This window comes from Hemitrygon akajei, chromosome 23 (genome assembly GCF_048418815.1).
Source record: "Hemitrygon akajei chromosome 23, sHemAka1.3, whole genome shotgun sequence".
Taxonomy (NCBI): domain Eukaryota; kingdom Metazoa; phylum Chordata; class Chondrichthyes; order Myliobatiformes; family Dasyatidae; genus Hemitrygon; species Hemitrygon akajei.
In genome coordinates this window covers 43,870,025-43,888,499 of record NC_133146.1, presented here as the reverse complement: position 1 = coordinate 43,888,499, position 18,475 = coordinate 43,870,025, and the positions used below count along the sequence as shown (strand labels likewise).

The following is an 18,475-nucleotide window of genomic DNA, read 5'->3' as shown; positions in this document are numbered from 1 at the left end:
ACAATACATAATTAAACTTGCAAGAGCAGTTTACATTGTTATCAACTTGTTCCTCCAGGTCATTCTTTGCACTAATCCAGTTGCCATACTAATGTTTTGCAATTCTGTAACTGCTAATGACTTCAAGGCTATTCTAAACAACAGAGTGGATAGTAAGTTGGCTTCTGGTAGCACAACCTGAGCTTCCTTCACAGTTTTGTGTCACATTATTTTGGTTATATTATTCTTATTTATGTTTGTCTTCCACATTCAAACCTATCTACTTGCCTTAATTGTGTTCACTTTTAATAAAATATGTTTGGTAATGTCCTCAAGGAAAGTATTTATAGGGGGCAGAAAAATCAAGCAGCTAGTAGAGCATCAGTCTCACAGCTCCAGTGACACACATTTGTTCATAGCTTCCAGCATTATCTTTGTAGAAATTGCACATTCTCACTTTGACCGCACCCTGAGGTGCTCCAGTCTCCTTCCACACCCTGGAAGAGTGGAGGTTATTAGATGAATTGTCTTTTGTGTGTAGGTGAGCGGGGGTTAAATATATTAGGATTAGTGTAGATGGCCAATGTGGACTCAAAGAGCTGGATTTGTTTCCATGCTGTTGATTTTCTGTGAAATAAAGTGTTAACCCCTGTATTCCTTCTTGTTAACTATACATCTGAACTGGACTACCTCCTGGTAATCCTCCTAATCCCATTTTAACAGTAAACAGTATTTTTTTTTACTTCAGAGAGGCCATGGGAACCAAATGGAAGAGTAGAAAGCCAACAGTACAAACACACATGAACATTAATAGAAATGGAAATGTAATAAAACAATGTATATGTTATCAGTAATGTTCAGGTATGGTTGCTAATACCCACGTTACATTTATTGGTGTACAGATTTAACAGGGCTAATCTATTTAAACAATCTTTTCTCTTTTTGTATAGGCTGTAAATCTGAAATCGGAACTTGCAAGAAGAAAATCATAGATAATCCACTGGAAAGTAATTTTAATGCAGTCACTGAAAAAATTCCATTTAGCATTCCACCCATTACCGGTTCCTAAAATGGTAATTCTGACAGTTCAAATTGATGACCTCACTACAGTTCACAATGGATGTGAGATAATTGGTAGTGTCAGGCAAGTTAATATTCACCATTTAGAATAAATTAAATCAATGTTTTTCTCTTGATAAATTCTGTTTCAGCTTATAATTATTTAACTGCAACAAGAAATCATTTGTTATAAAACTTTTTATTATCTATATGTGCAAATCGTGAAGCTCTTTTATTCAGACTACCAGAATAAATAATACTATATTTTGTTAAAATGGTTAATGAATCTTTTTCTCTTTTTTTTCCTGTTCTTTCTTGAGATGAATAGCCAAGGCCAGCAATGTTGGCTATTCCTTATTTCTCTTGAGAAGAAGTTGTTAAAGTGCCTTCCAAAATGACTGGTCGTTCTGGTGAAGGGACTCTCATAGTCTTATTAGGTAGGGAGTTCCAAGATTTAATACAGCAATGATGAACAAATGTTGCTGTCCCTAAGATGATGTGCTAACCTGGTGCTCAATTTGGCAAATAATTTGCAAGTGATAGTGTTCTAATGTACCTGTTGTCTTTGCTTGTATAAATAGTATAACTTACTGATCTGAGAGCTGCTGTTGAAGTAGATGTGTGAATAACTACATTTCTTTTAAAGATTATATAATTGCCACTATGTTGCACTTTGGGTGAAATAGATATCACTCTTACGGACTTATTTTTCATGAATTTTTAGAGGGCCTCAAGGGTTGGTGGAACGGCATTAGTTCAGGTAAGTAGAGAGAATTCTATTGCACTCCTGACTTGTACCTTTCAGAAGGTGGAGAGATCTAGAACAGTAAAGACATACTGCAAGATTTGTAGCCCTTTACATTCCCATGTCGCCAAGTATTTACGTGGCTGATCCAAGTAAGTTTTTGGTCAATTTAGAGATGCAACATGGTATCCATCCCCTACCTTCCAACATCCTCCATGACGTTGATGGTAAAGAATTTAACAATGGTGATACCGTTAAATGTTAAGAATAGCCGGTTAGATTTCTGTTTGTTGGAGGTAGTTATTACTTGCTATTTTGGTGCTGTAGATGTTATCAGCCTAAACTGCTTTGTTGTCTGAGGATTTACAATGGGAACTGTGCATTATGCAATAATCCCAAACTCGACAAACTCGAAAGAAAATCCTTAATAAAGCACATGAAAACTGGTACCAGCAGATTCTATTTCACTCATTACAATTTTCAGCAGAATATTGATTTTGTTTTTTCCATGGATAGTTTGGAGAAGTTATTATCATTGATTTACCCATACACAATAAATACAGAATTTACACTGCAGAATATTCTTAATTGGATGAATATTTAGTCATTTGTATTGGAGAGTGGTGGGATTCACCTCATTAGCTCTGGAAAAGATGTATGTAGGTTAGCAAACACCAAGATTTACAGATATCCAGTTTCTTAAGGGGTGCTGTGGAGTTGAGACATTTCACGAGCCAGAACTATTCTTCTTGTTTGAGCAGTGGTTCAGATGTTATCTTGAGTCAATTTCACAGATAATACCATTTCTATCAAGACTCTTGGATGCAGATTTGATTACAGTAAAAACGTTAACATTCAGAAATCTTTTAGTGAAGTTAACTGTTCCGCAATACCTGGTTTCTCTATGTTATCCAACATGTGACTTTACCTCCCTCTAGTGACTTTATCAAGTAGTTTTGGATATTTTTCAGTGCTCACAGTGGTACAACTGATGGTAATCCTTAAATTGTGTTTACCCTATGTACTCCACCGCTCCTATCAAGTAATCATTTTGTACAATGTAACATAACTCTTGATTAGATGATGAACTACAAAGACAAGATTGAGGAAATGATTACATCACAGCAGCATTTGACAAAGTTTAAATGAAGAATCAAAGAGGAAAATGTCTAATCTGGTCCAGAATATGATTGATTAGAGTTACTGTTACACTGGTACCTTCCTTCATGTTTGCAAAACATATTTAGTAAAAGACACTTCATGATATTTTTAAAGGATCTTGTAAGAAATTTAATGTTTTATAAGTATATGAGGAAGATGAGTAAAAAGAAAGAGCAAGGGAATAGTGGGTCTCCATAACTAAAGGGTTAATCAATGTATGGACCCAGGTGATAGGGCTAAGGTCCTAAATAAATGACTTGCCTGTACTCACCAAGGAGAAGGAAATGGAGGAGTCTTCACAGTGAATTCAGGAAGGACAACTTGATAATCTGGTGGATGTCAGTGTGAACAAGCTATAAGGTATTATGGAAAGCATAAAGGGTGATAATCCCACATTGCCAAAGGAAGCCAGGGAGGAGATAGCTGGGGGTGGAATGAGTCCTGATAGAAATCTTTGTCCCTTCATTAGCCACAGGTGAGGTGCCTGAAGAATGGAAGTTTATGTTCTGTTTTTACTTAAAGAAGGGCAAGAAGGATAGGCCAGGTAACCACAGACAAGTAAATTTATGTCAGTGATAAGGAAATTATTGGAGAAAATTCTAATGAATAGAATTTATTTGCATTTGGACAGTCAAGGACTGTTCAGGGATAACCAGCAAGTCTTTGTGCAGGGAAAATCCTGGTTTACTAATCTGATTGAGCCTTTTGAGAAGATAACTAAGAAGACTGATGATGGTAGGACAGTAGCCATTGTTTGTGTGGAATTTAGTAAGGCATTGGCTTGGTCCAGCATGGTAGTCCATGCTGGTCCATAAGCTCAAACATATGGGGTCAAATTGGATCCAAAATTGGTTGGATGATAGCAGGCAGAGGTTAGTGGTGAGAGAATGCTTTTCTGATTGGAAGTGGATGGCTAATAGAATACTGCAGACAGAGGGGTGGCATCCTGTTGTTGGGATAATATTGAAGATATGGATGTTTAAGCTGGCGCTGCTGAAGGTGAGCGACAACTTATTAGTGGTTACCAAAACAAGGAATACAACTAAATACTTTATTAATTACACTTTTTCTGTAAAACAAAAAAAGGTGAATGATCACTGCACACAATGGAAAGATGAGTGAAGGCAAAGTTGAGTCATGGGTCAAAACATGCGGGTGCGGAATGAAGGGATATTTGAGACAAAGTTGGGGCGAATGAAGCAGAGCAAAGTTGGATCGGAGGAAAAGTAGTTTCAGGGTCTGTCCACCTAAACTGATAGCAAGGGTTGACTGAACTAAACGCCTGGCTGATTTGGAAAGGTCTGTACTAGCCAAAACATGATGGTGGAGTCCAGGCCCAGAGCGTATCGATGTAACAGGGTGTGGATCCTAGAGCAAAGAACAACCCGATGTATGAATGATTTAAACTCCAGGCCAGATAGAATGAAAGGGCACGGTGTTGGGACCAGAGGCGAGTTCAGCTCACTGCCCTGCGACATTTACTCTGCCCTTTGCTGCACTAAGGCTCTGGCTGTGGCCTGCTCCATTTGCACCAGGCTTAGTGTCTGAAGTCTCACTTTCATTCTAAATGCTATTTGCTTACTTTTATTGCATGCACAGTTTTTTTTTCTCTGCACATTGAGTGTTTGTTGGTCTTTTTTTATATGGATTCTTTTGGGTTTCTTTGTTTTGTGGCTGCCTGTAAGAAGACAAATCTCAAGATTATATACATACTTTGATAATAAATGTACTTTGAACATAGAAATACGATTAGCAACTTGCAGATTACATGTAAGTTGCTGGAGTTATGCAGAATAAGGAAGATTGTCTAAAGCATATGTATCAGATAGGAAGTTGCCAGAGCATTGACAGATGGAACACAATCCTGATAAGTGCACGATGATGCATTTTGGGAAACCAAATGAGGGTAGAACGTGTACAGTGAATAAGGGGAGGACTGATAGACTGGTTTTGTTTTCCTTGGAAATGGGCTGAAGGGCAACTTGATGAGGTACATAAAGTTTTAAGAGACACAGATAAAGTGCATTGTCTTTTTCCCAAGATAGGAGGATCAAAGACAAGAGGGCATGAGTTAAATTAAGTGAAAGGAGATTTGAAGATGATATTTGAGGAAAGATTATTTTATTATGTAGACAGTGATTGGTATTTGGAACATACCAAAGAAGGTGGTGGAGCAGGATACAATTACTACACTTAAGAGATAATTAAACAGACTCTTAAATAGGAAACACAGTAATAATAAAATTAAATAATAAAGAGACAGTAGTATACTAGTTTTATTAGTTATTAGATATTATTTCCACCCACAAACCATAATTTTAATTTCCTTGTTAATTGATTTAGTGCTCAAAGTTTGAAATATCGCTGTCGCTAGTGCTTTGTGAATTGTTTTATGGATCAGAGCTAGCACTCCTGATCCACCTGCTGTGTATCCTGACATTTTTTGCCTCCTCAACCTGTTTAGAAGACCAAGACAGAAGAAACATGGTTAACTTTCTGTAAGTGAATCTAACCTTCTGAAAAGTTGTGAATGTCTCTTCCTATCCCCCGTCTTTCCTCACTTGCTGAAACTAAAATCAGAAAAGAAATAGCTAATGCTGGTCTGAATATTTTATTTTCCATATAGGCCTTTAAGATTTACTTAGCTGATAGAGTCGTTTGAATTCTTGAGTTTGAGTAAATGTCACTTGAGTTTAGCAAAAATAATCTTATACAATTCAATCATGACAAGCTTGGTATATTGATAGAATGTGTCACGTAGTTTATCAGGTTCAATGCAGTCCTGCTTGGTGAATTTGTCATTGGAGGACTTTGCCGGCTTGCTGCCTGTAACCTAAGATATCAATAAATAATGGTCTGGGATTTGGCCCATGTGTGCTCTGAATGACTGTTTTTATTCTCCATTTCTGTGAAAATCTCATTAACAGATATGAGTATACAATCAGAAAAATCAATGTAACAGCAATAGAGACCAAAGAGAAATAAACACATTAACAATATCAAAGTTTTCAGTTCATTGGAGTATCTAAGGTATTGTAAGTTTAAGAATCTGCAGTGAACCTCTTCTGTTTTTACTATGACTCATGTCATAAATCAATTCGAATGAACAAGTTACAGTGTAAATTTCAATGTGCATAAAAAATTTCAATGCTGCTAAAAAAGCAGAAGTAGATTGATTTTGATTCCTACAGCATTGAAAATTCTAGTTCCAATTTAAATATTTTTCCCTCCACAAATGTTGCTTGACCTGCTGAGATCCTCCATCATTTTTTTTTTTTTTGTTCCAGGTTATGCCATCTGCACTCTCCTGAATGTTGATTTATACTCAAATACACCAATGTGCAGGTATTCCACCTAGATGTGTATAACAGATACTTTTAAATGTGCTGCACATCATCAGATATGAAATCTACACAAAATGGAAAAGCGCAATTGATATTGATCGTTAAACTAGTTCAATCAAGAGTGTTTGATAAATCAGTACATCGGAACAATAATAGTCCACTTCACCAAAAGGTACGCCATAGTGCATGTAAAGCTACAATGAAGAAGTTACATTTGTAATTTATACCTTGTTGATATTGAGTATAACCTCAGCCAAAGCTAAAGATTTTTGCTTTAAATGCAAAAGAGAATGTTGAAAATAATCAGCAGGTTAGGTAGCATCTGTGGACAGAGAAAATTTAGTTATCGTTACTGATGGGCAGTTCTGACACAAACATGAAAAGTTGCTTACCTGAATCTACTTATTTAAATATTGATCCCCAAAAACTATAACATGCCCTTGACAGAAAAGGAGAGCTCTTCTATCCTGCATTGAGCTTTGATAGAACTGTAAAGGAAGCCAAAGTTGGAGAAATCTGAGTGGAAAGTGGTTGGAAAATTAAAGTGTCAGGCAACTCAAAGGCTGGGATCCCTCCTGAGGACTTACTAGAGGCATTCTGTAGAATAGTCATCCAATCTACAGTACATTTCTCCAATACAGAGGAGCAGTGGCTTTAATACACTACATTGGAAAAAGTACAAATAACTTAGTTGAGAAAATTCTGGGTCTCAGAATGGAGTCAATGGAAGAGGTAAAAGGGTAGCTGTTGCACCTTCTGTGGTTGCATGAGAAAGAAAGAGTAGTAGTTGGTGGAAGTGTGAGATCAAGCCATAGAGTCACAAAGGGAAGAGCCCCCTTAATGTTTTGAAAGGGAGAGCATGCTTGTATTTGGCACAGGGGCTTAAGTGAATGTGGTGAAAATTATGGAGATAAGCTGTTGCATGTGGAGGCTTGGAGGGTAGAAGGTGAGGACAAAGGAAATCCTATCACTATTCTGAGTTGGAAGGAGAAGGAGCAAGAGCAGAAGTATGGTAAGTAGAAGAAAAGCATTTGGGATACCAGTTAACTATAGTAGAGAGGATCTCATGATTAGGAAGAAGAAAAATATGGGAGCACTGGTGTCAAAAGATTCCTTATCAGAATAGATGTGGAGCAGGTTGAGAAACTAAGGAAGCAAAATGGGCAGCAGGGTGGTTAGGATAACCCTAATCTTTTAGCTACTTTAATTTGCCATCCCATTCGCACACTGACCTCCATGTCTTGGTTATTCCAACAAAACACAAAGTAAGCTTCAGGATCTCATAAACACAATAGACCAGTGAGACTTACTTCAGTGGTTGGTAAGTTGATGGAGAAGATCCTAAGAGGCAGGATTTATGAGCATTTGGAGAGGCATAATATGATTAGGAGTAGTCAGCATAGCTTTGTCAAAGGCATGTCGTGCTTTACAAGCCTGATTGAATTTTTTGAGGCATTTGATAAGATGTCTCATGCAAGGCTTAATGAGAAAGTAAGGAGGCATGGGATCCAAGGGGATATTGCTTTGTGGATCCAGAACTGGCTTGCCCACAGAAGGCAAAGAGTGGTTGTAGACAGTTATATTCTGCATGGAGGTCAGTGACCAGTGGTGTGCCTCAGGGATCTGTTCTGGGACCCCAACATTCGTGATTTTTATAAATGACCTGGATGAGGAAGTGGAGGGTTAGGTTAGTAAATTTGCTGATGACATAAAGGTTGGGGGTGTTGTGTATAGTGTGGAGGGCTGTCAGAGGTTACAGTGGGACATTGTAACCTGTGGTTTGTCGAATGTCGGATGAAATGTGAACCTTTGGGGTAACTTTGGTCTTCGTCTTTGCTATTGCTTTGCACATGCTTGGGTTCGGTGACAGTACTGATGTGCTTTTTTTGTTGTTGGGGGGAGGGGGATCGTTGCTTGCTGCTGCTTACAAGTGGGGGGGGGGAGCTGGGAGGACTTTTGGGTTCTTACGCTTAACTGCTGCTCATTCTTTAGGGCACTTCTCTGTTTTTGAGATGTTTGTGACAAAAAAGCATTTCAGGATGTATATTGTATACATTTCTCTGATATTGCTGGGATGCAAAACTGGGCTGAGAAGTGGCAGATGGAGTTCAACCCAGATAAGTGTGAGGTGGTTCATTTTGGTAGGTCAAATATGATGACAGAATATAGTATTAATGGAAAGACTCTTGGCAGTGTGGAAGATCAGAGGGATCTTGGGGTCCGAGTCCATAGGACACTCAAAGCTGCTGCACAGGTTGACTCTGTGGTTAAGAAAGCATATGGTGCATTAGCTTTCATCAATCATGGGATTGAGTTTAAGAGCTGAGAGGTAATGTTGCAGCTATATAGGACCCTGGTCAGACCCCACTTGGAGTACTGTGCTCAGTTCTAGTTGCCTCACTATAGGAAGGATGTGGAAACCATAGAAAGGATGCAGAGGAGATTTACAAGGATGCTGCCTGGATTGGAGAGCGTGCCTTATGAGAATAGGTTGAGTGAACTTGGCTTTTTCTCTTTGGAGTGACGAAGGATGAGAGGTGACCTGATCGAGGTGTATAAGATGATGAGAGGCATTGATCATGTGGATAGAATGGCTAGCACGGGAGGGCATAGTTTTAAGGTGCTTGGAAGTAGGTACAGAGGAGATGTAGGGGTAAGTTTTTTATGCAGAGAGTGGTGAGTGCGTGGAATTGGGCTGCCAGTGATGACAGTGGAGGCAAATACAATAGGGTCTTTTACGAGACTCCTGGACAGGTACAAGGAGCTTAGAAAATTAGAGGGCTATGGGTAACCTATAGGTAATTGCTAAGGTAAGGACATGTTCGGCATAGCCTTGTTGGCCGAAGGGCCTGTATTGTGCAGATACAAGAGATTCTGCAGAGCAACACACATTAAATGCTGGAGGAATTGAGTTAGTCAGGCAGCACCTATGGAAATGAATAAACAGTTAATGTTTCAAGCTGAGACCCTTCATCAGGACTACAAAGGAAGGGGGGAAATGCTAGGATAAAAAGGTGTTAGGGGAGAGGAAGGAAGACAAGTTAGAAGATGATAAATGAAGCCAGGTGGATGGGAATAAAGGGATGGAGAGAAGGAATCTGATGGGAGAGGAGAGTGGACCATAGGACAAAGGGAAGAATGAGGGGCACAAGGGGGAGGTTATATTCAGCTGAGAAGAAGAGTTAAGAAGAGAGAGTGGGGAATAGAAGAAGAAGGAAGGGGGAGGGAAAAAGAAAAACAAATACTGGAAGTGGAAACCAATGCCCTTGCTATCATGTTGGAGGCTACCTGGATGGACTATGAGGTGTTGCTCCTCCACCCTGAGACTGACCTCATCGGGGCAGAAGAGGATATACATAGACTAGCATGTCAGAGCGGGAATGGGGGTATGAATTTAAATGGTTGGTTACCAGAAATTTTGCTTTTGGCAGATGGAGCGGAGGTGCTCAACAAAGCAGTCCCCCAATTTACATTGGGTCTCACCAATGAAGAGGAGGGAGGTCACATCGGGAGCAACAGATGCAATAGATGGCCCCAACAGATCTGCAGGTGAAGTGTTACCTCACCTGGAAGTACAGTCGGTGCCCTGAATAGAGGTGACAGCAGAGGTGAATGGGAGGGTATGCAATTTCTTAGAATGAGGAACTTATTCTCTCCAGGCGTTATGCTACGATTTCACATAAAACTGTTCTTGTTTCTTTCATAATTGGCTAATTCTGATGAAAGGTCATCATCTTGCAACTTTAAGATCTTTCCTTTAACCAGACACTGCCTTGTCTGTTGAGGAGATCAGGTATTTTCTTTTGTTTTGGATTTCCAGAAACTTGTGATTTGCATCTCTCAACTGCAGCATTGCTTCTGATTCCAATCTACTTGCTTCATTTATATTCACTTTGCGCCAAACAGGTCAGTTGTGGCTAACAGGCATTCATCTCCCTCATTTAGATGGTGTCAATAGCATTTTTGTACAGCCTTGGTCTCCACTCCATCAAAGACATAAAGCTCCCTACAACTTAAAATTCAATTCACCTATAAACAAGGAGGAACCACACTACTGCCTGTCTTCCGAATATTTCCATGCTTCTTGGAAAGATCATCAGTGTCATGAAGAGATACCAGATTAATACCATCCACAGATCTGTAAGGAAGTTCAAGTAACAGCTTATGTGAGTCAAAGGTGACCTGGGACTCAGGAAGGGCGGCGTTTACAGGATTCCCTGTGAATGCGGAGCAGTGTATATCGGCCAGATGGAGTGCATAGAGAAACTGCATCAAGGAGCATAGGCATTCGCAAAGATTACAGGATTAATTATGACGGCATAAAACTATTGTGCTGCCCCAATAGCTTTGGGACCGCCTGGTGAGGGAAGCCATTGAAATAAAACTAGAGGAAAACAATTTTAACAAAGATGAAGATCTCACTCTAACTAAGAACTGGAATTTGATTGTAAACAAGGTGGGACAGCGGAAACCTGATTGGAGGAGGACTAACCTATCAGGAGGGATGAACGTCAGGGGTACATATACCACAGACATGCCTGGACTAGACTTTGTCATCGAAACGTCAGTTAAAATCAATACCTGTACCCGGCTGGAAGCCCAAGAACAGTTTATTCATCATATATACCAGAAAAGCACTAGATCCTTTTGCACTTCTTTTCTCAGTGTTCCAGTCCTAAAGAAGTACATTGACCTGATACATTAACTCCATTTCTCGTACCTCATATGTTATTACTCAACAGAAGACGTTCAGTATCTTAAACAATGCCATTTTTTTTAACTCTAGCATCTTCAGCATCTAAAGTTTTTATGTGTTCTGATTACTCACTGGCACCCTTTGTGCAGTGGAAGCCAATATCATGACCTCATGGCTGTGCAATCCAGTATTAGTCATTAACTGGAGGTAGCCTACAACTTCTGAGTGGTGTCCTTTTGCAAGCAGATGTACACCTTAGGAATAAATGAATGTCAAAGTCAAAGTCTGTAGTTTGTTTATTTAATTATTGAGATATAGCACAGAAATCATATTCACAAATACATGTAGGCACAGGTCCAATGAAAAGCTTATTTGCAGCAGAATCACAGGCACATAGCATACATAAAATGTAATTCTGTTTTTTTTGGCTATTTGAGAGCAAATCTACATTAAAAGTTATGCACAACAGCACCACAGCTGCTCCTTTCTGCTTATAACACACTTACATTGCCCTTTTCATGACCTGTGACATATTAGTTCCAAATATATTGTGCGTGAGTTATTTAAAGAGGTTTAAGAACCTAAAATGCAGTGCAATAAATTTACTTAGTCTTGTAAGCCAATAGTAGTTTCCAATTGTAAATCTCATACGAGTAAAGTTGCTGAGCAAGTGTACTATTTACCAAGTAATTAAGGCCATTTTCCTGATTACATTTATTAACAAGTTTCAAAAATTTGCTTCCCACCTTTGTAGGCATATTTATTTCAGTTTGAAAACATAGCCATTGAACAATGCATTGGATTTTTTTCTGCCGTATCTATTAGTGAAATCCAAACTCCTGTTGCTTTGGCTGAGGTCACACTGTAAAAATGCAAACTCACTTCAGCTCCCTTAGAGATCACTTAATTTCCTTCTTCAAAGAACAGGGTTTCTTTCTCCACCATAGATGCTGCCTTCACCTGCATCTCTTCCATTTCCCAAACATCCACGCTCACCCCATCTTCCCGCTGCCTTAACAGTGATACAATTCCTCCTGTCCTTACCTACAACCCTATGAGTTTCCACATCCAACACATCATTCAACACAACTTTCATCACCTCCAAAGGGATCCTACCATCAAACATATCTTTAACCCCCTCCCCCCCCCCCCACTTTCCACAGGGATCACTCCCACTGTGATTCCCTTGGCCATTCATCCTTCCCCACTAACCTCCCTCCCCGCACTTATCACTGCAAGCGGCCAAAGTGCTGCACCTATCCATTCACCTCCTCCCTCACCTCCACTCAGGGCCTAAACCGTCCTTCCAGGTGAGGCAACATTTCACCTGCAAAACTGCTTAGGTCATCTATTGTGTCCAGTGCTCCTGATGCAACCTCCTCTAAGAGGTTGAGACCTGTCGTAAATTGGGGGAACGCTTCTTTGAGCACCTCCACTCCATCCGTGAAAAGCGGAAATTCGTGTTGGCCAAACATTTTAAGTCCCATTTTTTATTCCCATTCTGACATGTTGGTCCATGGCCTCAACTTGTGGCTTCATCGGTGCACACTCTGGGTGGGGGAAAAACACCTTGTATTTCATCTGTGTAGCATCCAACCTGATGGCTTGAATAATTATTTTTCATGGTAAAAACATTCTTTCCCTCTCACTCCACTCTTCTTCTATTCCCCACTCTGGCCCCTTTTTCTCACTTGCCTATCACCTCCTCCTGGGACCTCTTCTCCTTCCCTTTCTCCTATGGTCCACTCTCCTTTCAGATTTCTTTCTCTCCAGCCCCTGTCTTTCTAACCCACCTGGCTTTACCTATTACCTTCTAGCTATCCTCCTTCCCCTGTTCGCACCTTTTATTCTGGCATCTTGCCCTTCCTTTCCAGTCCTGACAGAGGGTCTCGGCCCAAAACATCAACTGTTCATTCATTTCATAGATGCTGCCTACCCTGCGAAGTTCCTCCAGCATTTTGTGTGTGCTACAATGAATTGTTTAAATCTTTTAACTTCCCCTTTCAGTTTACCATCATTACAAATGGTAAAGAAAGAGCTTTCCCTTGCTGAAAGGCTTTTGAACATTCCTGTGCTTTAGCCCCTTATATCATTTTCTGTAAAATCTCCATCCACTTAAAATAATATCAATAAGAAATCACCAGGTTAAACAGTCAGTAAAATATTAACTTTTATTTAAAATAATAGTCTTGAGAGCAGAGGAGGAAGAAGAAAAATATCTAACTGGTATAAATATGCACCTGCAGTGGTTAGAAAATTGTGCTACCAAAAAGGCTGTGTATAAGAAGGGCCAGAATCACCACTACTTCCTGAGGAGACTGAGGTCCTTTGACGTATGCAGGCCTCTCCTTCACATGTTCCACCAGTCTGTTGTCGCCGGTACAACCTTCTATGCAATTGTGTGCTGGGGCAATGGCATCAACATAGGTGATGCCAATAGGCTTAATAAGCTAATTAGAAAAGCTTTTACAGGAGTCAAACTGGACATGCTGGAGGCTGTGGTAGAACGAAAGACTACAGAAAATCCTGGCAATTCTGGACAATGTTTCTCACTCTCTGCATGCTACCTTGGCTGAACAGAGGAGCACTTTTAGAAATAGACTAAGACAGCTGTACTGCTCCAAAGAGTGCCATATGAGGTCATTCTTATCCACTTTCATTAGTCAACCTATAGCCAGGGAAGTGATGACCGCCCCCCCATTAGAAAGTTTGATGTAACTTATTTTTTATTCCTTCTTACTTCTCTTCTAATAGTTGTAAATCTGTTCACTTGTAATGTACTGTGACACTGTAATTTCCTTTGGGATCAATAAAGTAGCTATCTCTATGTATTGGACCCAACTCCTTAGTAGTTCAATGAAATATATAGGAGCTGTCTGTACAGGTGTGAAGAAATGGTAACATGCTTCTCCATTGGTGGCAAGAATGTCAGCAGTGCTCAGAAGGCATTTTAAGCATACAATTATGCTCAGATAATATGGTAACACTTTTGCTATCTGTTATAGAAAGAAAAATACCAATACCTTTTTTTTTCTCACTTGAGCTCACAATTGCGATTTTCTTTATGCATTCCAAATCAGCTCTGTTTTGCAAAACAAATTGTGCAAATAACTTAAATCCCATTTTTTTCATTATCTTTAGTAAATGCTAGAAGAAGGCAGTGGCAAACCAGTTCTGTAGAAAAGCTTGTCAAGAGCAGTCATGGTCATTAATGCTGGTTGGCAGTGCAGTGGCATCCGCACTGAACTTCAGGGCGAGCGGTCCCAGATTTGAATCTGGCCAGCTCCCTGGAGGCTTTCCATCTGTGCTGGGTTGAGCATTGAGCTAGCAACTCAGCCTTGTAAAATAGACAAACACTAAAGAAACAGCAAGGTTGCTGCCCAATGCACCAGTAGGAACAGACATGAACTTCAATCATGGTCATGAGACAATAATCGCCCACATCATATGACATGTTGGCGCGTGGCCTAGTGGGCAAGGCATCAGACTAGTAACCTGAAGGTCACTGGTTCGAGCCTCAGCTGAGGCAGCGTGTTTGTGTCCTTGAGCAAGGCACTTAACAACACATTGCTCTGCGACGTCACCGGTGCCAAGCTGCATGGGTCCTAGTGCCCTTCCCTTGGACAACATCGGTGGCGTGGAGAGGGGAAGGCCTACAGCTTGGGCAACTGTCGGTCTCCCATACAACCCTGCCCAGGCCTGTGCCCTGGAAACTCCAGGCGCAGATCCATGGTCTCTCGAGACCCTAACCCTAACTCTGCCCAGAGCGGAGGATAACTTGTGAACAAAAGAATGTAGTATATGCAATCCTGTGCACACAATGCCATATTATATACATAGGGGAGACAGGCAACAGCTTAAGAACCAGACTTACGGGACACCTCAGTAACATCAGAAGAGGAGACCTAAACAGACCAGTTAGCAGGCACTTCCAGGAGCATGGAACACGCTCCTTAAAAATATTGGGCCTGGAAACCAACATAAACTGGTCAGACACCCAAAGAAAAAGAGCAGAGAGGAGATGGATTGAAACACTACACACTTATTCCCCATATGGCCTAAACAAGACCTAAAAAGCTAGGCCAACTGAATACGATACACCCACTAGACAGCCAACACAAAAAAAATTTACTTATTCATTTTTTAATTTTTTTTTTAAATTGAGAAAATCAGAGTAGGAAGGAAGAGGAGGATCCCTTTCAGTCACCCCCCAGAAACGGAATTAAGATAGGGAGCCATTAACTAGGAAAGGGACTTTTTGCTTTAGGAATAGAGCCTAACAGCTAGGCCCCAAAACAGAACTACTACACCATAGGTTTGGGTAGTCCAGCCCAAAACCCCCCACCACTGGTAGATCCCGTGACCCCACTACCCACCCAGACACCACTGCCCAACACCTCCAACCCTTTAATACACCCCCATAAACCGTATGCCTCTCCCCACCAGGGAGCCAGGTTCATCTCACATCACCAGTACAACGCCACCCCCCCAAACATTCCCAAATCCCAGCCTTCACCCTAACCCTAACTTCCTACGGAACACGCACCCCAATTAAATCAGGTAGCACCTCAAATAACACAAGCCAGTCTCCAGAAAGGACAGCCCCACCTCCCAGCCATATGCCTAATCCTAACACCCGTAACCCTCCTACACTCCCCCATAAACCTGAACCCTCTTCCCACCAGGGAGCCAATTTCACCACACATCAACACAAACATCCCCACTCCTACCCTTTACCCTAACCCTAACTTCCAATGTACCACGCACCCCAACTAAACCAGACAGCACCTCGAATAACCCAAACCACACCACACAAAAGGGGCTTACATAATGGCCCTTTACCTAACATCTTCAACCCTGCTACACACCCCCATAAACCCAAGCCATCAAGGAGCCAGGTCCACCCAATATTACCAACAGTTAGACTCCTAGTCTGGTTCTTCTTCCCCCCTACTGCAATGGGACCCCCACACCCGCCCCCAACCCACAATACAATTGGCCACCCTACCCCAGCTCCCTTTGCCTGGAGTCCTCAGCCCCCATTACCCAAACCTTCCCCCAGGCCTGTCCTGCCCCACAATTAGCTACTGCACAACCCCCAAATCACAGCACCTAGTCCCTACAAGAAAACCCCAAATCTAAATCCAAAGCACTGTCCATAAACAATAACTCCACCATTTTAACTTAAACTCCAGAATGGAGGTTAACGAGGAGTAAGATCCCAATAAAGGCAAGTCGGGGACCGAGATGATGACAACGTGGGCCAAAACAAAGTGGCAGGGTAAAGTGAACAGCATCTCCAGTACGAGATCCAAAAACACTAGAGGGTTATTTTGCCCACTGCCCGCATACTCGCACCCGCACCCTAACCCTAACCGATTAGCACTTCTCGATTAGCCCTGGTTTCAGCCCCACAAACCCTAAGCACACCCAGATTAACCCTTGCTAAACCCCCACAAACCCAATATATACATCCACCAGCCCAACACTCAAACCTAATCCTAAAGTCCAAAAGGGACACACACCCCCACAAATCCTAGGCACTTCTCGATTAACCCTGGCTTCAGCCCCACAAACCCTAAGCACACCCCGATTAACCCTTGCTAAACCCCCACAAACCGGATATCCTATGTCAAGAGGGGCAAGATTCAACAAAGGCAAGTGTTGGACCTGGTTAATGAAGGCGTGGGCCAGATCAAAGTGGCAGGGTCGTGTGAAACTGAATCTCAAATGACGAGATCAAAAAGCACAAGAGGGCTGATTCGCCCACTGCCCACATAATCTCAAACTAACCCTAATGCCTATCCGCCATAGCAGTTCATACATCACTACTCAAAACTCTGCAGCCTAACCTCTCCCAGCCAAACATATACATCCACAAGACCAACACTCAAACCTAATCCTAAAGTCCAAAAGGGGCACACACCCCCACAAACCCTAGGCACTTCCCGATTAACCCTGGCTTCAGCCCCACAAACCCCAAGCACACCCTGATTAACCCTTGCTAAACCCCCACAAACCCGATGTCCTATGTCAGGAGGAGCAAGATTCAACAAAGGCAAGTGTTGGACTGGGTAATGAAGGCGTGGGTCAGATCAAAGGGTAATGAAGGCGTGGGTCAGATCAAAGTGGCAGGGTTGCGTGAAACTGAATCTCAAGTGACGAGATCAAAAAGCACAAGAGGGCTGATTCGCCCACTGCCCGCATACTCTAACCCTAACCCTTCAGCCCCACAAACCCTAAGCACACCCCGAGTAACCCCAGCTAAACCCCCACAAACCCGATGTCCTATGTCAGGAGGGGCAAGATTCAACAAAGGCAAGTGTTGGACTGGGTAATGAAGGCGTGGGTCAGTTCAAAGTGGCAGGGTTGCGTGAAACTGAATCTCAAGTGACGAGATCAAAGAGCACAAGAAGGCTGATTTGCCCACTACCCGCATAATCTCAACCTAACATATGACATGGAACATAATGATTAGTAAAATGCAGTTTTTACTACATTATATTTTCTTTTTAAATCAAAAGAAAATAAATTTGTAGTATTACTTTTTTCTTGAATTCATTTCTGAGAATCCAAAATGCAATCATGACTTAATTTAGAAATACAGTGCTGTTCTCGACCTAGAACAAGGAGAGGATGCTAGAGATAAGACTGAGGAGAGAATGATTGTGATTAATCCTGAAAACCAATGAAAAATAAGCAAACTTTTGTTCTAACACTGTAGATCTTTTATCATTCTTATAGAGGATTTAAAGAATGCTATGTGATCAAAAGTAATTTGAAATTACTCTTCAAAATTAGAAGACAATAATGTTCATATTTATCTTCCCTCAATAGCTACAGGGAAATTGCTAGGACACATAGTGACCGTGGAGGAAGGAGCAAATAATGGGCCATGTGATCACGTATTCATGAGAAAGAAAACTACATAGCTGCAACAGAGAAAATTTATCACAAACTGATCACATTCTTCTTTACTCACATGGAGATCAACAAATGGATAGTATCCATTTTCTATAGTAGAGACCTTTAACACCATCCAGCCCAAGATCTTAAGGCACAAACTAACGGAGATGGGAGTAGACTCTCACATGGTGGATTGGATAGTGGACTACTTGACAGATAGACCTCAGTATGTGTGGTTGGGAGACTGTAGGTCTGACACGGTGGTCAGCAGCACAGGAGCGCCGCAGGGGACCGTGCTCTCTCCGGTCCTGTTCACCCTGTACACATCAGACTTCCAATATAACTCGGAGTCCTGCCATGTGCAGAAGTTCGCTGACGACACGGCCATAGTGGGGTGTGTCAGGAATGGACAGGAGGAGGAGTATAGGAAACTGATACAGGACTTTGTGATATGGTGCAACTCAAACTACCTGCGTCTCAATATCACCAAGACCAAGAAGATGGTGGTGGACTTTAGGTGATCTAGGCCTCATATGGAGCCAGTGATCATTAATGGAGAATGTGTGGAGCAGGTTAAGACCTACA

General features: G+C 41.4%; 1 protein-coding gene across 7 annotated transcripts in view; it reads left to right on the top strand.

Annotated features, from left to right (window-relative positions):
* The window catches only part of LOC140715401 (leucine-rich repeat-containing protein 27-like), an 88,595-nt gene extending 70,402 nt beyond the window's left edge, over nucleotides 1-18,193 (top strand). Inside the window, exons 9-12 of one of the 7 annotated variants that reach the window (XR_012096126.1) lie at nucleotides 930-1,475; nucleotides 6,232-6,460; nucleotides 9,720-9,896; nucleotides 17,822-18,193. Coding sequence is in view for 1 of the 7 variants with exons in the window: in XM_073027532.1 (XP_072883633.1) it covers nucleotides 930-971 (42 nt within the window). In the remaining 6 variants the exon portion in view is untranslated. Of the gene's footprint in view, nucleotides 1-929; nucleotides 1,622-6,231; nucleotides 6,461-9,719; nucleotides 9,897-10,233; nucleotides 11,353-17,821 lie in introns of those variants that run through there. The other 6 variants (XR_012096127.1, XR_012096122.1, XR_012096123.1 and 3 more) reach the window with 6 other exon arrangements.
* Nucleotides 18,194-18,475: the final 282 nt, after the last annotated feature.